The sequence below is a fragment of the Engystomops pustulosus genome, chromosome 2 (assembly GCF_040894005.1).
Source record: "Engystomops pustulosus chromosome 2, aEngPut4.maternal, whole genome shotgun sequence".
Lineage (NCBI taxonomy): Eukaryota > Metazoa > Chordata > Amphibia > Anura > Leptodactylidae > Engystomops > Engystomops pustulosus.
Genome location: NC_092412.1, coordinates 42,516,843 through 42,540,649, shown reverse-complemented (window position 1 = coordinate 42,540,649; position 23,807 = coordinate 42,516,843). Strand labels below are relative to the sequence as shown.

Here is a 23,807-nt window from a genome sequence, read left to right as displayed (position 1 = left end):
CTGCTCCCTCAGAAATTCCACCTCCCTCTACCTAATGTAATAGCAGCAGAGAAAGTTTCAGTACATAGAGAGAGGCATTCCTGCACAGTGTAACAGCTTGTGAAACTACAGTATGGAGGGGCTCTGATTCCTTGATTTTAGAAAAAAAGAGGCCATGGATAACAAATATAAGAATATTACTATAGACACCGTGCCTGGATCTACAAGTGTCTCTGGTTTATCATTAAGGATTTTGATGTTAGATTTGCTTTACAAGTTAAAGTAAAACTGTAATGTATAAAAACTTTAGCCTAACTATGCACTTAGAAAAAAAAACACTTCTCTAATTAGCTATCTGTAGGTGATTAGCTGCTAGCAGTAGCTTTACCTTGCCCCCCTGGCTGCTCTCCATTTGCCATGCTTTCTGGTAACCAATGGAAACCGTATAGGACGAGAGGCGGCTTGTTGGGAGGTGCAGTAATAGAGTAGTGCAAAAAAAAAGAGGACCTGGCCTGATGTCACAAACATGTGACTCATTAGATGTTTCAGGTCCTCCAATCACAAGCATGCTTTCCAGATTCTGGTAAAGGACCTGGAGTGATGTCACAAGCATGTGACTCATTAGATGCTTCAGGTCCTCCAATCACAAGCATGCTTTCCTGATTCTGGTAAAGGACCTGGAGTTATGTCACAAGCATGCGACTCACTTCACTCTTCAAGTTGGCCAATCACAAACATGCTGTCCTGATTCATATGAATGTCCTTAGCGGTTGTCACAACCAGAAAGTTCCGCCCACTTCAGGAATAGCTGAATATGATTTATAAGAAGCGATGATACGTATATCAGGCTGTATATCAGGCTAGGAAGAAGCCAGCACCATGATACAGGCATCATTGGAATTGTTCTCCAAGGCTCTCTGCAGCTGTGCTAAAAAAAAAAAATTGTCAGTAACGTTACAGTTACGCCTTAAAGTAAATTCAGGACACCTTGTAATCAGATTTTAGGACCTCTTTATTATTTTCTGGATTACATACAGTAATAGCAAATATATTAACACAGAACACATAGTAACAAGAACAAGAAACGCAGTAACATAGCACACACATCACATTCAGTATCAGTAGATCTGCCTACTGCATAAGGCACTGTGTTCTGGAATGAGAATATTATATTTGGCAATAGTCTCTGCCAGTCGTGAGTACAGTAGTGGTCAGGAAATCACAGCGAGACTTGTCTTCCATTCGTGTAATAATCGATATGGATGAATGATTGAATTCGTTATACCATCATCCCTGAGTGCGAACTGTATCAAGGTTTGGCTGTAAACATATATTGAAGTCCTCGATTTCATGAAAAAGTATGAAAAAGGGAATGAAACCACACAAACATAACACAAATATTATAAAGAAATATTAAACCAAATGTAAAAATATTTCATATAAGCAATTCAAGGAAAACAATGTGTAAAAATTATAATTGTAATAAGTATGTGGATACCCAAGTTTTCCTGGTATAAAAAAAACTGTGTCACTGTATACAATTTTAAAATCCGACATCTGTACATCATATCACACACTCAAACAGGTTTCCCATAATTAATTTAATAGTAAAACTTTGTCAATCCCAAATAAAGCTTAAGTGGAGACAGCACTGCAATACAGGACACAGTTAATGGAGAAGGGCAAGACTTATCGCGTACTCCAGTGTGTGTACATGAGAAGTAACAGTTTCTGAGCCTTACTATAAATTACTTTTTTTTTTAAAAGGACATCTACCACCAGGATGAAGGATTGTAAACCAAGCACATCGACATACTAGTGTGTGCCCCCTATGTCTGAGTCTGTTCTTCCTTTAGATACTTATTCCCTGTTTTTTTTTTTTTTTTACAAAAAAAGACTTTTAAAATTATGCAAATAAGTATGAGGGGCTCCATAGGTGTTAATGGAGCTGGAGCCCCTCAGGCTCATGTGCATAATTTTAAGCCTGTTTTTCTTAAAAACAAGGGCATAAGAATCTTAAAGAAGAGTGGGCACACATCATCATGTAAGTGGGCTTGGTTTACAATCCTTTATCCTGGTGGTAGATGTCCTTTAAGTAGTTTTTCCTCTCAAGGCTCATGAGTGATTTTCAGTCCTCCCTGCGCTCCTAGATTGAGACCTAGTTGCAGTGACTACTCACTCTTCTCCCTCTATTCTCTATAGAACCTCTGTGTAATCAGAGAGTATCTGTCTCATTAGCAAGATTAAATTCAGCAGAGAATTTACAGCATAAAATGGCTTAACCCTTCAACCCTGGTAAGGGCTCATTCAGACTGGCGTGTCTGCTGCGCATACGCAGATGTTCAGTCCGTACTGTTTCCGCATCCGTTTGTTTTATGTCTGCATGTCATTCGTTTTTTTTCCCCACATCGGCTAAAAACGGATGATTTTCTAATTTACTCTTTGCCCTGCGCAGTTGGTGGCCTAGCAACAATTGAGTCAAAAATGATGTCCTCAGTGTGTGGTCCGTTTTTTTGGGGGGGGGGATCTATTGACTTCTAAGGAGGTCTGTGGTCTGCATGTGAGAAAAAAAATAGCGCATGTTGCTATTTTTTTCTCAATCATCCGTGATAAAAAACGAGTGTGTGAACAATCCCATAGGAATCAATGGGTCATTTTGCCATACGTGAAAAAGAAAAACTGATAGCATATGGACATCAAAAACGTCCGTCTGAATGAGCCCTAACGTTGAGTGCATGAAGGCAGGACTGCAAGCACATGACCAATGCGACCAATGAGAGGCCTCAGTGACCATAGCCATGGCTTCAGCACCATCTCTGAGATACATCAGGCCTTGCTGGGAGTATACAAATACAAGGTGCTCGGGAGCTGTAAAAACTCGGACCTAAGATACTGTTTATTTCACCCGTTGGGAGACTATAGACATGTGAACAGGTCACTTCTGGTCCTGGTTGTACAAACAGAAGTTGTAGATCTGTGACTTTCAATTGCTGTTCCTTACAAATAGGTGATGGTTTTCACGAAACCAGAAAAAACACTTTAACTAAGGGAAAATAAGAGCGGGGAAGCTATATTCACAAAGTAATGTTGGATCTCAGCTTAGATTTTAGCTTAGACAGTAGTAATTGTTGGCCGTCCCTTTTAGGATGTTCCTTACCTCTGATCAGTGCTATGGTTCGGATACATCCAAACGTATGTCTTTCCGGTGCATATTCCTTAGAGAAACTACCTTGTTACCTTCCCCCTTACATCCGAGAAGTCTTCTGGATAGAGAACACACCATCCTACCATCCTCGGTGCCAACTTTGAGCTAGAGATGCCAGAAAGTTCTGATGGTAATGGATCTGGCACCATCAACCACAAACCGCCCAAGCCGATTGTGACGTTGCTTCATTGTAATTGCTGAGAAATAATACAATGGCTGAGGATGAATGAATGTTAAACCAGGAAAATAGATTGTTAATTTGCCTTTATCCGCTACCATTTCCATAACGGTCCCAACTCTTGATACTTATACAAGCCCATAATGTAGCACTTTATCACTATTAGGGGCATTAGAGCCTCCGCACTGCTCCACTCCGAATAGGAAAGCCTACTTATGGACAGCGCCAATGGCTGTGTGTGGGAGGTAACTCAGTTATAATAAAAAAAAGGAGCCGAGTTGCAATACCAACAACAGCCACCGGACAGTAGTGGTGCTGTTTTCAGAAAGAAAGCATATCCCTTTTTTTTTTTTAAATTTCACACAAACCCTTTAACATTTGCCAGGATTGATGATTTCGTTTTTACTGTACGATGTCTAGACCGAGAAAGAGACATTCTGTCTATGGAATCGCAACAAGAACAATATTGTTCTAAGAACTGGCCGCATTTAATTAACAAAATTAAAGACTAAATATAACCGACGGGGAATAGACAATGCAGAGTAATGAATCGTCTGCTCATTATTGAGCACTTCTATCTCTCTGTGGTTAGACCCTACAAGATCTCCCGGCAACCTCTGTCCTCAGCTCGGAGGATGATCCGCTGTTTGGACCTAGAACATTCTGTTTATATATCCATCACCCTGTGTATGAATAAATTATGTCCCGATGTGACTCAGTGTGTAAATCATCCAGCCCTGCCAAAACTGCAAATAATCAGCATCGAAGGAGGACACAAGGACAACCTCCAGAGCCGAACAAGACACGGTTAATAAACTATAATGAAAACAACAATGGTTTGGATCCCCTTTAAGAAGAACCATATTGTACATTTTGCAGAGAAAGTTGTTAGAGAAGCAGCCTGACATCATGTATATCTGAATTCCATGATCATTTCTGGTTATTAGCGCTCAATTAAAGGGAACCTGTCATCAGAAATTGACCTAATAAACCACTACCAGTATCTTATTGAGCAGATGAACAGCTTATAGATCATGTTTCTCTTATGACCCAGCGTGGTGGCATCACCCAGAAAACTAACTTTGAAGTTAGATATATAAAGTCAGGGAGGCGGAGAGTTTAACACTGAAGTCAAGCTCTCCCTGCCTCTGAATACCTCCTCCCATGTGATTGACATTATGCACCGGACTTCAGAACATCTGATCAATGATGTCTATGGATGCAGGACTTTAAATTGCAGTCATGAGGGCATTGTAAGGCAGGGAGAGCTTGACTTCAGTGTTAAACTCTCCGCCTCCTTGACTTCATAAAACAAATTTACATCCCACTTCAAAGTTAATTTTCTGGATGATGCCACCACACTGGGCCATGAAAGAAACATCATCTAGAAGCAGCTCAGCTGCTTGATAACATACTGCTAGTGTCTATGACGGATTGTTCTGCACTCAGGAAATAGAAGCCTGCTGTGAAGTGTGTGAGGAAGCTTCTACAGTAGAAAAAAAATTAGTTTTTAATAAAAATGAATAATTTCTTACACTGTAAAAGCAAGGTCATTTCCAGCCCCTTTCAGGCGCTAAAAGATTATTTGAAACAATTATGAGAAGATTGCCCATTTGCACATTACCATTGTAGAAACAATAAATCATGTTATAGATTCAGGGTAAAAATGAAATTTCTAAGTAAAATTTCCAAATGTTAGAAACCAGGTGATACACGGTTCAGCATACACTGCTTGGAAAGACCGGCTACAACAAGGTTCCTTTGCTATTGATGTTGCATGTCACAACTATGACAGCAAACTGGAATAACTAGAAGATGTTTTCTGGTGAAAGGGGGTCTTGCTGGAGGCCGCTAGAATGATAGATGCACCCCTCCGGCTATTTTAGCATCGCTACAGTTTACTCTGCACTCCACTTCCTAGGAGTCTCCGGAGAACATTAGGGAAGGCAAGTCAGCCAATCACAGGCTCGTGTGAATCATTGCTACAACCACTGATTGGCTTATTTGTCTCCAATAGTGTTTCCCATGATATCTGGAGACACACAGGAAGTGGAATACAACAGGAATCGGTAGAAATTCTAAACCCACCCATCTTCAATAAGTAACTGGCTTCGAACTGGCTTCGAGCAGACCCTCTTTCAATATATTTACAACACAGGAAACCCCTTTAAAGGGAAACTCCTGTCTAAAACACTTGTTTATAGTTATTTTAGAAAAACTTTAGGTCTAACTAAAAGTAAAAAGAAATAGCCGTCTTGCTTCTTCTCCACCTTTGGTAAAATCTGTCCTGCATTGCAATGAACTGCTGCAAATGTACACAGAAAGAAAACCTTTGAGACGCCTGTCATTGAGAATTTTTTAAAAAAAAACTTTAAACATATCAGGAGGAGCTTATTTTGGGGCTACCTTTAAGAAGTTGTCTGGGATTAATATGGATCTTTTCATGTGACATTACAGATCAACCATATTCACATGAATTGACATGACCTGTAGTACCAAGTACGACCAATGGACAAAAATGGCGCTATTGCTAAAAAAAATAAAAATAGAGCCCCATTGGAGGGAGACAAATTATTTTTAGCGTCAGCCATTAGAGCACTGATTGTAACACAAGGTGATGGTATTATACCAAGAAGCCTCACTTCTTGGATTACCATTATGATCCATCATGTGAACAAAGTGGGTTCATCCCGCTAAATGTTGTGAACTTCAAATTCCAGCTGTGGTTATTTCTGCAGTACATGGGGTGTTGTGATCATAGATCCTCCTTGACATATTTTCTTTTTTGTGGTTTTTCGCTTTTTTCTTGTGCCAGCCAGGACTTGTACACTTTGATGGGGTCAATGTTCCAGTGTTTGTGGAATGATACGGGGACTTGGTGGGAAAGGAAATCCTTAGAGTAATCGGCGGGCCGGGCCTGAAAATGCAAAATATTACAATATATTGAGTGATCTTTATGTTTTTACTTCACTTTTTGAGAACATTCAGAAGAAGCCACATTTTACCCGAGAGCTAACAAGTAAAGAGTAGCAGCAGCATTGGTTTTAATGGCTTATTTTATCATGGTGCAGCCAGGTCTGTATTCACAGCTCTCACTGCTCCCGGCAATGGCCTGAACCCCCCCCCCCCCCATTACAGGCCCTTTTATATGTCACAATTATCATAACATTTACAATGATATTTAGTCAGTGTGCACAAAAGACTCGTATAAGTATAAAAGTACGGTGGCTTAGGGGTTAACACTTCAGCCTTGCGGCGCTGGGTTCTGGGTTCAAGTCCCAGGGTCAACATCTGCAATGAGTTTGTATGTTCTCTCCGTGTTTGCGTGGATTTCCTCCGACTCCTCAGGTTTCCTCACACACTCCAAAACATACTGGTAGGGTGATTAGATTGTGAGCCCCATTGGGGACAGGGACTGATTTGGCAAGTTCTGTGCAGCGCTGCGTAATCTATGAGCATTACATAAATACCTTATATACTCGAGTATAAGCCTAGTTTTTCAGCACAAAAAATGTGCTGAAAAACCCAAACTCGGCTTATACTCGAGTCAAAAAAATAAATATATCTAAACTCACCTTTCCGGTGACCCCTGTATATCTTCTGTGCGATCTGTCTGGCAGCGGCGGCAGGCTATATACACTGGGGCAGGGTGCGGCAGGCTATATACACTGGGGCAGGGTCTGGCAGGCTATATACACTGGGGCAGGGTCTGGCAGGCTATATACACTGGGGCAGGGTCTGGCAGGCTATATACACTGGGGCAGCGTCTGGCAGGCTATATACACTGGGGCAGGGGCTGCCAGGCTATATACACTGGGGCAGGGGCTGGCAGGCTATATACACTGGGGCAGGGGCTGGCAGGCTATATACACTGGGGCAGGGGCTGGCATGCTATATACACTGGGGCAGCGGCGGCAGGCTATATACACTGGGGCAGGGGCTGCCAGGCTATATACACTGGGGCAGGGGCTGGCAGGCTATATACACTGGGGCAGGGGCTGGCAGGCTATATACACTGGGGCAGGGGCTGGCAGGCTATATACACTGGGGCAGGGGCTGGCAGGCTATATACACTGGGGCAGGGGCTGGCAGGCTATATACACTGGGGCTGGCTGGCTATATAGACTGGGGCAGGAGCTGGTTGGCTATATACTGCTGAGGCTGTGACCAATGCATTTCCCACCCTCGGCTTATACTCGAGTCAATAGGTTTTCCCAGTATTTTGTGGTAAAATTAGGGGCCTCGGCTTATACTCGGGTCGGCTTATACTCGAGTATATACGGTAATTATTAAAAGTATCTTAGTGATATTCATTGGATAATCCCATAGATAACACCCCACTCCTAAAGACTATTACTGCCTATAGACCCCTTCCTTTAGACTGTGACCCTCCTGTGCTCCTCTCCACCACCTCTGTGACCCTCAAAGAATAAAACTACAGTATTTTCCGGACTATAAGGTGCACCGGATTATAAGGCGCTCCATCAATAAATGCCTGCTAAAACATCTAGGTTCATATATAAGGCTCACCGATTATAAGGATGAATGACCAGCAGGTGGCAGACCTGTGCACAGTTCAAGGCAGCTGTTGTCTGTAAGTACGATTCATATATAAGGCGCACTGGACTATAAGGCGCATCTTTGATTTCTGAGAAAATCAAAGGATTTTTTGCACAAAACTACGGTAATGATACTGGAGGCCCCCCCTCCCCGTGCAGACAAAAAATACATAATTCCCTTCCTTCGCTGGCTTCCCCTCTCCTCCATGCTGTGCTAGGAGCAGGAAAGGTCAGATCATCTGACAAGTACTTACCACTCCCGGGTCCTCTCCTGTGGATGTTTTGCTCTGTGTTCTTAACCTGACTCCTAAAACCAGTGTCAGGAGTGAGCAGAGCAGCAGGAGTGAACTCTTGAGCGGTAGGGACTTCTCAGCTGCTCTCACTGCTATCCAGCCTTCTGCACCAATGACAGTTATGTTACATCCGCTATGTTACATGCGTTATGTCACATCCGTTATGGAAAAGCTCATTGGACTCTGGCATTGGACTCATTGCAACCTGTAGGCGTGAGCTGTGCACCTCTGATCCATCTTTTAGTTTAAATGAATGTGGCTGCACTTTATGTACATGCTCAGTAGTGAAGTTCTTTTGTTACAGATCAGAGGCATAAGGCAATGGGAATGAATTTATCTCAGCACTGCTAGAGTGACCAGGACTGTGGAGTCAGAGTCATGGAGTTGGTGACCATTTTGGAGAAGCTGGAGTTGGAATGGAATTTAGTTCGGCTTACCAACGCCACAGTCCTTGGTCATACACACACAGTAAACAGACTCCAGACAGATCACCAGTAAAGATGGTCCTAAAGTTTCACTATCCACCATCCAGGCAGTGGTATTAGCGTGTATGAAAAAAAACGGACAGATACAGACTGAAATGAATCCAGGTTCAGTTTAGGATACAGGACAATACCAATCTGTCAATGGGACTGAGAATACGATGAATACAGCGAGGTCTCTTGCAGGTTACAATACATCCTTGGCCTACAACATCAGATTTCACTCCAATGGAGCATTTATGGCACCAACCCTGAAGTCAGCTTCCCCACTGTACGAGAGTGCAGGATCTTCAGGCCCAGCAGCAACATTGTCCCACAGAATACAATGCAGCCCCAATACCTGTCCGTATCTAATCTTGTATCCTGCAAAGTCCATTCAACAAAATCCTTGAGTATATTTACAATTGTACAATTTCCCGCAGTAAACTTATCTTTTTACTGTAAGTCCTTAGATGTATCATCATGACCCAACTTCTTGATGCGTTACGAGTGTAGGTCCTACAATGTTTCGGCACACGTGGCAGCCTTAGTTCTAGCTCTGTTGTCCCTGATTATCCCTATTTGTCATTATGTCATTATGGATTCAACAACATCTATTCACCGTTTATTTGGTTTCATTAATTATAATGAGCCTCCGCCACCATCTCTCGACCATTTTAGCAATTTTGATAATAGCGTCCAAAACTAATGTGTGTGTTAAGGTCAGTTCAACATGTTCTCCGCTGTAGATATCAGTGACACGGCAAATAGTGTAGAGTGCTAAATGATGAGACGGCCTCCAAAATACATGCAATTACTGCATTAGCATGTAGCTGACCTTCTCCTGGTAATAGTATTAGGAAAAAGGCCAACAATTTGACATCAATTTTAACTGTGGACAAAGCATTTATAAGTAAGGCTCAAAGGACACTGCGCAAATAGAAAAACATGGTTCCTATCTTAAGAAATACGACAGGGCAGTACTGGAAGTAATTTGTCACATATTATGCAGCAAGTTATAGAGCAGGAGGAGCTGGACAGAAACATTAAAATAAAGGTGTGTGAGCAGAAATTACAATTTATAAGTAAGTTATCTGCATATTTATCAATAAAGCTATATATTAATCTGTTTACCTCCTACTGTCCTACAAAGAAGACAGCTGTTAATCCTTAGTGCTCACACAGCAAAGACTATACACTACATGTAACTATTTCACTACTGATTTCTACTATTTATTACATTCTCCACGTTCCTCCATGTGATTGATGCTTGTGGGCTATTCACTATATATAACCTGTATGTACACTATATAGATTTACTGCTAAATTAGTTAAAGAGAAAACACAAGGCATCATGGCAAATGTGGGCAGCCTAAATTTGACTGAGCTTCAGGGCAGATACAGAAAGAGGTTAGACTTTGCCCTCTTCACTGCTGCTCAGGAAGATTTTTGACAAGCAGCTTCCATACAGAAAATGTCATAACTCTGGAAAGAAAAGGGCGAGCAGCACAATATGGACATTGTCATATTGGATCCCCAATTTAAAAACAATTTGGTAAAAATCGAATTATGAAATCAGAGTTAAGCTTTAGCCCCTTTTGCTCTATAAAACACAAGTTACTGGAAGCACAGAATATCCATTGTGATAACTTCTTTTTGAAATCTTGATATTAAAGTGGCATTATGAAGCTTAAGGAACATTGTTGGTAATTATTGGTGCAAATACTGCCATGACATATGAAGTGAGTGCTGGGTCACCTGCTGAGTGAAGGTTTTAAATTAGTATCTGCAACTAATGTATTATCCTAAGCATGAAAGATTAAGCGCTAAAAAGTGCCATGTAAATCACAGAAATAATACTTGGGCAGTGGAGCGGCACCAGTTTTACTAGACATTCATGCAAATTACCATGTACCAGGATTTGAAAGATGTGAATTGTCATTCAAAATTCCCATGGTAGCATTATCAATTTAAAGCTAAAAGATGTTAATATATTCAAGTTATTAAGAAAGACAGCTGCCGAAACACTAAGATGAACAATCTTATAATACAGTATTCCACCATATGTGTCTTAGGCTAGTTTCAGACAAGTGTGTTTGGTTGGAAAAACATGGGGGCTCATTTACTAAGGGCCCAAATCACACACTTTTGTTGGGTTTCCTGAACTTTTCCGATTTGTGCCGAATTGCCCCGGGTTTTTGGCGCACGCGATCGGAAATGGGGGGGGGGGGGGGCGCGGCCGTCGGAAAGCCCGACGGATTCGGAAATGCAAAATTTTTTTTAAAAAGCGTTGCATGACACGCACTTACCTGCACCCAGCAACGGATGGTGAACTCCAGTAAACTCCAACGGACTTCAGCACAGTAGCGACATCTGATGGACATCGGGCGCACTACCTTAGTGAATCGCCGGAAGACCCGAACGCGCCACAGGACCGGGTAAGTAAATCTGCCCCATGTAATCTGGGCTGCATTTAAAGGACCAGACAACTCCAACGAAGAGTCTTCAAGCAACATAGTTATATATAAGGAAGGAGTCCCTGCAGCATCATGGAACATGTCCTGTAAGGTGGCGGGAGCTCTTGGTTTCACATATTTACATATAAGGCGTCCTATGTGTAAGTAGCATGCGATGGAGCATTAGGAGATTCTATACAGTGTTCAAACTGCAGGCAGTGTGTTATAGAGCAGGGACAGCTAAGCAGATTGTGTATAGAGTCAAATCTGCAGGTAGCATGTTATACAGCAAGAGGAGCGGACCAGATGGTATATAGTGACCTATCTGTAGGTAGTATATTATAGAGCAGGAGGAACGGATCAGATGGTAAGTAGTCTTTCTCTATGTAGCATGCATAAGGAGCTGATGATATTGTATACAGTGTGCTATTTGAAGTCAACATTTGATAGAGGAGAAGCTGAACAGATTGTATGTAGTGTCCTGGTGTCTGCAGGCACCATGTTATAACATAGGACGCACATTTTAAGAAGGGATCTATCTGTGGGCAGCATGTTATACAGCAGGAGCAGCTGACAAGATTTCAGAAAGTGTCCGCTCTTTAGGCAGCATGCTATAAAGCAGAAGGAGCAGCATGTGTAGGATGTTACAGAGAAGGATAAACTGAGGAGATTATACAGAGTGTCCTACCAGCAAGTAGTATGTTGTAAAGCAGGAGAAGATGAGCTAGAACATGTGTCCTATCTGTAGGCACCGTGTTATACATCAGGTGGATTTCTACTATACGGATTCTGTATACATACAAACATATGTGGCATTTATGGTGACAACCCTGCGACTTTTTTAGAACATTTGTAAGAGAATTAAACAAAGGAACAGCACAACATATAGCAATGAGCACAACATTAGCCTCTCACCTGATGGAATAGTGGGCTGTGGGTGACAGAGATGCCCAGGCCACTGGCGCACATCCCGAGCACCATATCATCGGGGGCATCGTTGCTGTAACACCGACATTTACTGCCAATAAATTCCTTCACAGCTGCTTTGCTAAACACCATTCTAGGAGACAGAGCAGAACGAATGGTGATCATAAAATTGTGTACAGAAACAATGACATAAATACGTATTAGCTAATTAAACTTATATACATATTCAATAGACATTATGTAGGAGATAGTTTTCTTATTCTATGTTATCCACATGATTATGGGGGGCACTACATTGTACCGGAGCGGCTACTCCAAGCTTTGAGACCTGTTAAAGGAAATCTACCATAAAAATCCATCATGATAAACTAAGGGAATCTGCTTATATTTCTTATCCATGGCCGCCTCCTCTGTAAAATCAACTTTTATAATTATGCTAATTATTCTGTAGCTTCACAGGCTGTTACATTATCCAGCCTAAACGCCTTCTCCATCAGCATGACACTCCCTCTGTCTGATGTAAACTCACAAGTGGGAGGGGAAAGTGCTCTTGCACAGTGTAACAGCCAGTGAAGCTGGAGCAAGGGGGATTTCTGGTAAAGCCCGTTGAACACTCTTCTGGCGAATAAGCATAATTTTAGAAGTCGCTTTTAGAAGGCAGGAGACCATGGATAAAAAAAAATAAGAAAATATTATACAACCTTATGATATTTTCACATTCAACCTCATAAAACAGGATACAGTGATCAACAAGCAACATTTACCCAAACATAATACTCGTCCAACACAAAACAAGTTCAAAAACATAACATAAAAATAAAAATGATATGCCCCTTAGAACACGGTGATGGAAAAGCTTATGAATGTCTCCTTAAATGTGTTTTGTATTCTGTAAAACAAGTCAAACATAAAAAACGCCATATAAACATCGCTGTAATTGTGCTGACACATAGAATAAAGATAACATGTCATCTATGCAATGTGGTGTATAAAAAATTTAAAATTAATTGGCAAAGTCTGAAAACTCCATATAGAACCTCCTATTGTTTTTAAATCTCGTGAGATGCTTAAAGTCTGGTTGAAAATAGTGTGCGGGTACAGTTTTAGAAATGGGGTGATTTGTGAGGAATCTCTAAGAAAAACAAAACTTTTAAAACTGCTATAAAAGTAATCCTTTAATTAAAATTAACTCACTGTTCCCACACCGGACGGGTAAACCCATCGGAACCCCAAGAGGCTGCAGACCGCTCCAATTTTAACAATGCAGGCGGTCCCCTACTTAAGAACACCTGACTTACATACGACCCCTAGTTACAAACGGACCTCTGGATGTTGGCAATTTACTGTACTTTAGCCCTAGACTACAATAAACAGCTATGACAGTTAGTATAGGTGTCTGCAATGAAGCTTTATTGCTAATCCCGGTTCTAATGGCAATCCAACATTTTTAAAATCCAATTGTCACAGAGACCAAAAAATTTGGCTGGGGGTTACAATGATAAAGTATACAGTTCCGACTTACATACAAATTCAACTTAAGAACAAACCTACAGACCCTATTTTGTATGTAACCCGGGGACTACCTGTACCTGCTATATGTGTTGTGCCATTTTGCGCAACTCAACAAGGTGAGTGCACACCTATACAAATTATTGATATCCAGCTATCCTGAGTTAACCTACACATTCAGCGCCCTTTTTTCTAGTCTCCTGTCCCCACTTTAATTAAAATTAAGTAATTCCTTGAAAATATGGAAAATTGCCGTTCGATTTGTCCAAAGTCCGAATAAAATAAAAATAATTGTAAAAATTTGAATCATTTTCAGAATAAACTACGTAAACATAAAGTAGCCATATGGTTAATGCTAATTAAAAACTAATTTGGGCTGTTAGACTAGCTTTATGATGAGAAATCAGAAAACGACATTTGTAAAAATTTTCACCAAATTTACAATTTTCTTTAATAAATAATTGCAGAACAGATCTGGCAGTAATCGGGCCAGGCTGAGGCTCGGGAAAATGGGCTCTGCTTATCAAAAATGTGGGAAAACTGTTCTTTTTTGTTTTTAAGGGAAGGGGCAATTACTTTTTCATACAGGGAACCTGTTCCTCTAATGTGCAGTATACATTGGAAACAGGAGTTTATTCAAGCCTGTATTGTACATGTATCTGAAAACTACTACTAGTAGTCAACTGTGTTCCTCTTCTTGTCACATATCCAGGTAAGGCCTCATTCACACGCCTGTGTTTAGGGATGTATATGCGGCCGAAAATTTGTGCCCCCATAAACGTCCCCATAGATGGCAATGGCGGCCCGGCATGCTCTATCTTTTCCTGTGTGTGCGGCTGTGCGCCGCTGTTTTCTATGGAAGGGGTCACTCCTCCTCTCCAGCGCCCTAAGGATATATTCACATGAACGCATGCCCGGCAAAAGTCAGGCGGGCTGGAGAGGAGGAGGGATAAGCGCTTCCTACCCTTCCCAGCTCAATAGAAAATAGGTCCACACAGCCTTTCCTACGGGCGAAGACGGAGCATACTCTATTGTTTTTACAGCACTGTATGGCGAGTAGTTGTTGTGCTCACCGTACCGAGCCTGTGCACCATAGATGCCTATGCGGTAAATATATTTGGCGCCCCCCAAACATCCATGTGAATACACCCTAAGGCTACATTCACACGAACGTATTGGGGACGTATATTTGGCCGATGTATATACAGCGTATATACGTCCCCCATACACTTCAATGGCCTCACGACACCGTACAGAAGTGGTACGGTGCAGCGCACGTGCGGCACCGTACCGTTCCGTAGAAAGATAGGACATGTCCTATCTATCTTTCAACGGAATACGGCGCCGTTCGCTATGTATTCCTATGGAGAGGGGTTGGGGTGAGCAGCTCCCCCCACCCCCCCACCCCCGGTGCCGATGTATGCCCGCCGTACTACGCTACAGCGGGCATACAATGCGTGAATGTAGCCAGGACTTGAAAGAGCTCTTGGATTCAGTCAAGCTTTCTTGCCTTTTCTCAACTTTGGACCACTGTCCCTCTGCACCATTTCAATGAACCAAGAAATGGACTGTCGTACAGGCACGTGTGGCGCACCTCTAGAGCCGGCAGGGAGCCTCGGGGTCAAAAATTAAACAACAGAGACACTGAGCATGTGCGGGTATTACAGACTCAGAGTCAGTGACATGGAACGGAGGGGCAGAGCAGAAAGGCGGGGAACTGGATTCAAGAGCTCTCCGCCTCCTTGACTGGATATGGGACACACAAGAGAAGGAATGAAAGACTGGTGAAACGGAGAGGACACATAGTAGCAGCATTAAGAAACATGTAGAGGCATAAGATTTGTTTGTGGTTTAGAGGTGACAGGTTCCCTTTAGAAACTGCATTTTGGCTTTACTTGTGTTATGTTGTTTGGTGATACGAAAAAGGAGAAAGGCAGCAGTCCAAAAGACTGTAGTGGGTCAAATATAAGGTGCACGCAGCCCAGGGTCCGGGTGCTCAGCAAAACCCCATGCAGACATAGTGAATGGAGAAGACCACAGCACCGAAGGGGTTAAATTCCAACGATTCTTTATTTACAATTCATCCAGGTATAAAACAGCGACGTTTCGATTCTCATTGAATCTTTATCAAGCTTGATAAAGATTCAATGAGAATCGAAACGTCGCGGTTTGGTGATACGGAACATCGCAAATATCCCAAAGATTAAGAAATCAGGAAGGGGCAGATAATTCGGTATATGTATAATAATAATAATAATCTTTATTTATATAGCGCCATCAAATTCCGTAGCGCTTTACAAATCATAGGGGACATATACAACTGTATTACATTACAAAGAACAAACAGTCATATGGAACAATAGGAGTGAGGGCCCTGCTCACAAGAGCTTACAGTCTATGAGGATGAGGGGTGACACAAGAGGTTGTATAATGGTCCAGCCATTCTTATATTTCTACTGATAATCCTCCTGATATAATCTTCAAGTGTGTCATTCACAACGAGATCTGCATATTAGACAGTAAAGAGATTAGACAGTCAATAACAGAGCGGTAACACTCCACTGGTTGCTTCCCTGATGGTAGAAGCATCACAGCGAGATCCATAAATCATTGAGCTCCACATTAGGAGTTAATGGTCGCTTGCAATGCAGAACCATTCACAAACGTGTCTATTCCCGGCTCCCCACAGGCTCTGCAGTTATTTGCAACCACTGAAAAGTAAATGTAATTAAAATAGCGCCATCTGATCCCTGCTCGCCGTGAGCTTGGAATATATACCGTAAGACTTAGAATATTAAGTGGAAGCACTTTGGCGGATTTATATTTGAATGGCATCAAATAGATGGTATTAATCTCTTACCCGCCTCCACCGGTAATATAACTGTAGCCCCTCGCTCCCAATCCATAACCATAGCGTTCTCCCAAAAAGACAGGCTCATTACACTCATAGCAACTCAGCAGCTTCTGTAATCTCGGGAGGCTGAGCAAAAAGAGAAAAAAATGATTAAACACAACATTTATGCACCAAAGTTCACAAAAACATTATGTACACAAGAATACACTAAAACAACTTTATTTATAAAACTGCATGTTTACAGCGATGTTACTGCACTCCAAAGCTATAACCTTCAACTGAGACTACGGAAAACTTAGTTATGGGGATCTAGCATGGAGGAGCCTAAATGGTAGGTAAAGACGCGGACCTTAAAGGGGTTGTCAACTTTCAGAAAATATTTGATATTGTTTGTATAATAAAAGGTGATAAAATTTTCCAATATACTTTCTGTATCAATAAATCACAGTTTACTAGATCTCTGCTTGCTGTCCTTCTTTGTTTACTTCCAGTGGATAAAGCCCTGTCCCTGGTCATGTGATGTCACACAGGTGCACGGCTCGTTTTGCCCGTCATGTGATGTCACACAGGTGCAAGACGGCCACCTGCGATTGCTACAAGTGATAAATTGCCTATTACAACACTCTCTAGATTCTGCTCGGACAACCTTCACCAAGGATATAAACTATCCTCCTTGTTTTAGGTATTATTTGAAATTACATGATTTTTATTTAAAGAGAACCTGTCATCAGGTTTTACCCCACTAAACTACCTACAAAAAATCTCTCCCAAAGTCAGGCAAATATGACTCTTCTCACCTCATTTTTACATGAGATGAGTAAAGTTTAGTGGATGCAGGGGGGTGTCACTTTACAAGCCCCTACCCTCTGTTCTATAGCACCTAGAAACAAGCTTTTACGTCTTATAAAACACAGGGATCTCATCTTTCAGATCACATCAGGCTTATGGCTTTGTGAACTACAGAACCAGAGATACAGGCAGCTAAAGACATAGTTGGAAATGTGAGTTGCAGATAAAGATTGCCTATTTTTTAACTGCCTGAATGTCCAGCTCTGTAGCTCACAGAACAACGAGCCTCATGTCATCTGAGATTCTTCTCTTTAATATAACACAAAAAAGCTTGTTCCTAGGTGCTATGGAACAGAAGACAGGGGCTTCATAACTAACACTCCCCTGAATGCCCCAAACTTGACTCATCTCATGTAAAAATGAGGTGAGAAGAGTCATATTTGCCTGACTTTGGGGGGGATTTTTTGTAGGTAAACAGGTGAGATTTCCCACAAAAACGGCAAGTGAGGTCCGTGGTGACAGGTTCCATTTAAAGGGGTATTCCCACGAAGAGAAGATTCTCAACCCCTTAACGCTCTGTGCCGTAGCTCTACGGCGCAGAGGTATAAGGGATGTATGAAGAGGGCTAACGGGCTGAGTCCTCTTCATACAGAGGTGGGGGTTGTTGCATATTGCAAAAATCACAAACATATTAGGTATCATCGTATCCCAAAATGCCCGATCTATCAAAATATAAAAACGGTTACGGGCGGCGGTGACCTCCGAGGCGGGAAATCTAGGGTCGGGCAGAACATATTCTTCTCCTGTCTGACGCTACACTGAGCTCCTCTCTGCATCAGCGCATCCCCATGCATTCCAAGAGGAGCTCCCACACACACAGACACTTCCTGCCAGCGAACAGCAGTGTGACAAGACTTACTCTACAAGCTACAGACAGAGAAGGTCTTTATTCAGGATAGGGAGGCACAGAGATAGCAGAACTGAGAATGTCACTGTGTGCAATGTCACTGTGTGCAATAGGCATCTCATAGATATAATCCTCTCTGATCTTTCTCACCTTTCGTGTTCCCTTGTGTCAGATACTAAGGAATGTTCAGAAGCTAAATGAAAGTGTAGATAAACCTGGACTCTGATAATCTAAGCACATTATCAGCACACAGCATCTCATAGCACAAGTGGGATCATGAAGTGTCTGCTTAGAGAGTCCCCGTCCACACTCTGGAATATTACACTGACCATCACTGAGTGATAGGAGCTAAAACATCAATAAAACTGAGTAATATTTACAAGGGATTAAAAATGATCTTTATTGTGTAAACATCACTAGGGGATTGAAATTTGAGAATTTTCTTGCATGGGCAAACCCCTTTAAGCATTGATTATACTATACTAGAAATTGAGGATATTCTTATTATACTAAAGGGGGCATTTTTATCAAAAGGTTTTTTTATATTCGGAAATGTTTATATTGTATGAATAAGTAAAGATATAAACAAACTATATGATTGTATGTCCATTATAATAGTGTGTTCTATCTTTTTGTATCAGTCATAATAATTCTTTGGGGACACACAAGTGCACAGTATTTTGAGTTAACATAAAATTAGGGAAGTGCCACAGAATTTATTCTTAGTAAAAAAAAAAAAACATGGTTGGGAATTGGATCTTTGTGTGCAGCTCCCATTCCCAACTACATTTTTAGCTGCCTTTGTGGATTAAAAACACACAAAACTTGTTGCTCATGTCACAGAGTCCTGATATCTCTCAAAAATGAAGGTAGGCAACTTGTAGGGGTGCAGAAAGACATAGGCCCCGGTGCTTTAGGGCACCATAAGATGTCTATTCTCTATACGCGGAGACAATACTATGAAAGACACATCCTACATAATAGGATTCCAAAAGGGTTAGTTACACCTTTACATAGATTGGAAAGATTTGAGAGGTTAATAGTTATAATTTGACCAGATGAATATACACTCACCGGCCACTTTATTAGGTACACCTGTCCAACTGCTCGTTAACACTTAATTTCTAATCAGCCAATCACATGGAGGCAACTCAGTGCATTTAGGCATGTAGACATGGTCAAGACAATCTCCTGCAGTTCAAACCGAGCATCAGTATGGGGAAGAAAGGTGATTTGAGTGCCTTTGAACGTGGCATGGTTGTTGGTGCCAGAAGGGCTGGTCTGAGTATTTCAGAAACTGCTGATATACTGGGATTTTCACGCACAACCATCTCTAGGGTTTACAGAGAATGGTCCGAAAAAGAAAAAACATCCAGTGAGTGGCAGTTCTGTGGGCGGAAATGCATTGTTGATGCCAGAGGTCAGAGGAGAATGGGCAGACTGGTTTGAGCTGATAGAAAGGCAAAATTGACTCAAATCGCCACCCGTTACAACCAAGGTAGGCAGAAGAGCATCTCTGAACGCACAGTACATCGAACTTTGAGGCAGATGGGCTACAGCAGCAGAAGACCACACCGGGTGCCACTCCTTTCAGCTAAGAACAGGAAACTGAGGCTACAATTTGCACAAGCTCATCGAAATTGGACAGTAGAAGATTGGAAAAACGTTGCCTGGTCTGATGAGTCTCGATTTCTGCTGCGACATTCGGATGGTAGGGTCAGAATTTGGCGTCAACAACATGAAAGCATGGATCCATCCTGCCTTGTATCAACGGTTCAGGTTGGTGGTGGTGGTGTCATGGTGTGGGGAATATTTTCTTGGCACTCTTTGGGCCCCTTGGTACCAATTGAGCATCGTTGCAACGCCACAGCCTACCTGAGTATTGTTGCTGACCATGTCCATCCCTTTATGACCACAATGTACCCAACATCTGATGGCTACTTTCAGCAGGATAATGCGCCATGTCATTAAGCTGGAATCATCTCAGACTGGTTTCTTGAACATGACAATGAGGTCACTGTACTCAATGGCCTCCACAGTCACCAGATCTCAATCCAATAGAGCATCTTTGGGATGTGGTGGAATGGGAGATTCGCATCATGGATGTGCAGCCGACAAATCTGCGGCAACTGTGTGATGCCATCATGTCAATATGGACCAAAATCTCTGAGGAATGCTTCCAGCACCTTGTTGAATCTATGCCACCAAGAATTGAGGCAGTTCTGAAGGCAAAGGGGGTCCAACCCGTTACTAGCATGGTGTACCTAATAAAGTGGCCGGTGAGTGTAGGTACCGGTAATATGTCTTAGAAACCTTACTTGCATATCTCTCATGCAGAGAACGGAGATTATGAACGTATTGGGGAAGATTTATACTAAGTCTCTTAGAGCATAACTGTTTAACCAATCAGAGCTCAGCTTTCATTTTTCCACAGCTGCTAATGAAATTAAAGCTGAGCTCTGATTGGTTTCCATGGGCAACGAGAACAGTTTTACCTCAGAAACGTGAAGATAACTCTCCCCCATTCTGTGTACATCATAAGCGCGCCTTACACAACACCAAATAATAATGACGGAAATTGTGACAAAGTAAACCAGGGAATTAATTATCACAACAGCTCAACTTCCCCTTAAATATATTTACGCTTTCGTGAAGATATTAAAATGAAATTAGAAGGCGCTTCCAGAAAATCCATGAGTGTGGTGGAAGGCAGTAATATACTTTGTAACCCACTAATCTTTTCGTGTAATAATCTGCCAAGCCCCAAAAGAAATACTTTACTTTAATAATTAAAAGGCACTTGCCAGGAAAGGAGGCGGCAGATACTGCGTTTACTTTCTTTCTCACAGAAGCTTAACCCCTAAATGACGCGTCCCGGAAAAAGTTCTAATCATCCGGCATTTATAGAGAATTTTTGCATTTGGCGGTTTAAGGGCCAGAACTTTTTTTGCTGCTACCATATAAATCTTTGCAGTGTTTTTTTTTCCGCAACACATAGAGCTAGTTAAAATGTACCGTATTTTGCGGCTTATAAGCCGCACCGGACTATAAGGCGCATTAGTCCGATGCGCCTTATATATGTAATAATTACATATATAAGGCGCATCGGACTATAAGGCGCGGGGTCCGAGGGCGTGGCGGAGGTCCGGCGGCGTGGCGGAGACCCGACGGGACGTGACGCCGAGACGCGACGGGGAACGCGGGGAAGGTGAGCGGGAGGTGGAGGAGGGCAGCGGACCATACTTACATAGGTCCCCGCTACCGGAGACAGCAGATCTCCAGCGGGAACTGCAGACCACGCGGCAGAAGTTGTTCATGCCGCGTGGTCTGCAGTTCCCGCTGGAGATCTCCGGTCTCCGGTAGCGGGGACCTATGTAAGTATGGTCCGCTGCCCTGTGCCATAGATAGGGCGCACCGGACTATAAGGCGCACTTTGGATTTCCACGGAAATCCAAGGCTTTTAAGTGCGCCTTATAGTCCGGAAAATACGGTAATAAAAGTTTAAAGATTGCTTTTTTTTTTCATTTTTAGTTTTACTTAAAGGGAACTGTCACCAGGGACCTCATTTTCAGTAACGACAGGTTACAGGAGCTCATTACACCTGCAGTGTAAAAATGCATTTGTGCTCCTGTACAGCTCCTCCTTTCACAGAGGTCATAGCCTGGTGAAGGAAGTGAGGAGCTGTAAAAGAGCATAAAAGTGGGGGCTAGGATCTGAGGAGTGAGTAACACAGACATGTCACATGTTGTTTTTTGAAATGCATCCAAACCAAAGCCCAAACCCTGGGACTACCCCAGGATTTTGTCATGGTGCAAAGTAAATTAAAACACACAATTATACTGTAATCCAAATGCTTAAAAAGGCAGAGAGACATTTTTGTATTGCAGGTGTGATGGGCTTCTGCAACCAGTCTTTAGTGAAAATGAGGTCCCTGGTGACAGGTTCCCTTTAAGTGGAAAAAAGGCTTTTTTTTGTAATTTATAGTACATATTTCTCTTACTTTTTTAAATTAACTCAAATTTGTTATTAATCATTATGAATGAATTCCCCATTTTGTTTTGGTCGTCTTGACATATAATATGTATAGTCTCATGCAAATGGGGCAACTATGGCGATGTTTATTGTAATGTAGCAAGGGATTTATTTTTTTTATTATATGGGTTAATGCGAATGTATTTTTATGAATATTCATTAATATTTTTTGTGTGTGTGTTTTTACTTTTCCCTCATGAGGTCAAAAAAGACCCCTGGGGGAGATTTTCACAGGTTTTTTTTTCTTTTTGTTTCCTTATACAAGTTTTTTCCTGTAACTGATGCATCTATAAGATCTCTAGTTACAGGAAAAACAACCCCCTCTGTGACTGGTGATGCTGATCAGATCTTTACTGGGTCTTATTAGACCCACAGCAGCTCTGGTTAACCCCTTTAGACCCGGCCGTCACGTGAGTCTATAGAGATGGCTAAACACGGGGACAGCCTGTATATATATATTATACAGACAGTACCCGTGTCATGTACAAGATAGGTTCTGTAGGTTTGTTCTTAAGTTGAATTTGTATGTAAGTCAGAACTGTATAATTTATAATAGTAACTCCAGACTTTTTTGGGTCAATTGGATTTTAAAAATGTTGGATTGTCATAAAAACCTGGATTATCAATAAAGCTTAATTGCAGACACCTGCAGTTATAACTGTTTATTGTAGCCAAGTTATAAAGTACTTTAAATTACCAATTACTAGAGATCCGTTTGTAACTAGGGGTCGTCTGTAAGTCGGGTGCTCTTAAGTAGGTGACTGCCTGTATATGTAATTACATATTTTTAACCCACACAACATTCAAATCTGTTGCTTTTGTATCCTACAAGTAGACCACAGGTTAGTGTATTACGTATTTACATATGTTACAGATTCTAGTCTAGTTCCCTGGGATACATGGATATGCAGTGACAGTCTGTTTAATGGGGTTGTCAGCGGCATGTCTCCAACACCCGGTCTCACATTACTTAAGACTTAAGCTGAAGTTGTAATTTCTACTGAACTCGTGTCAAAGATTAGGCAAAAAAAAGCATCGTATAATGAAAACTTTCTAATAGGGTTTGTTTGAAGCTCCCTCACCAATCTTTCTTCCTCTGGTTCCTTAGTGGAAGCAAATATACACAATGGGGCACATTTACTAAGGGGCCATTTCGTCGTGTTTCCCTTCTTTTAAATTTGACCCAATCTGTACATTTTGGGGCTAAAAAGCACAGACAGATCCAACTGCACTTCAGCGTAAGGCATGTTGGGGACAAGGTCCAAAAGCCAAAAAGTATAGTGCATGGGTCTCATTATGTAGAACAAAACCTCTGCTTACAGCATAACTAAAGTCTTGACAACATTATATAAATGAAGATGGAAAATTTGTGATATACTTTATTGAAGAAATCTGTTTCTGTGTCCCTTTTTCTTCCTTATTTGGAGGAAATCTACCCACAGATTCACTGATGGTAAACTACTTGCACTCACAGGTTTGTTCTGTCATATTGATTGCGGATCTGTTATTGTTGTATCATAGATTCGTGTGATTATTAATAAAAAGAGTTTTTAAAGATATGCAAATTAGTCAAAGGGACTTAGGCTACGTCACAAAATCTCAGTGCTCTAGTCTTTTAAATTTATGCACGTCCCCCACTCTCGGAGGACCGTCTGGTC

At 41.7% G+C, this 23,807-nt stretch overlaps 1 protein-coding gene across 1 annotated transcript in view; it reads right to left on the bottom strand.

Annotated features, from left to right (window-relative positions):
• Window positions 1-973: 973 nt before the first annotated feature.
• Window positions 974-23,807, bottom strand: part of B3GLCT (beta 3-glucosyltransferase) — a 299,257-nt gene continuing 276,423 nt past the window's right edge. Inside the window, exons 13-15 of the mRNA XM_072134376.1 lie at window positions 16,428-16,547; window positions 12,047-12,191; window positions 974-6,279 (exon numbers count right to left, since the gene is read on the bottom strand). Coding sequence (XP_071990477.1) covers window positions 6,118-6,279; window positions 12,047-12,191; window positions 16,428-16,547 — 427 coding nt within the window. The 3' untranslated portion in view covers window positions 974-6,117. The remainder of the gene's footprint in view (window positions 6,280-12,046; window positions 12,192-16,427; window positions 16,548-23,807) is intronic.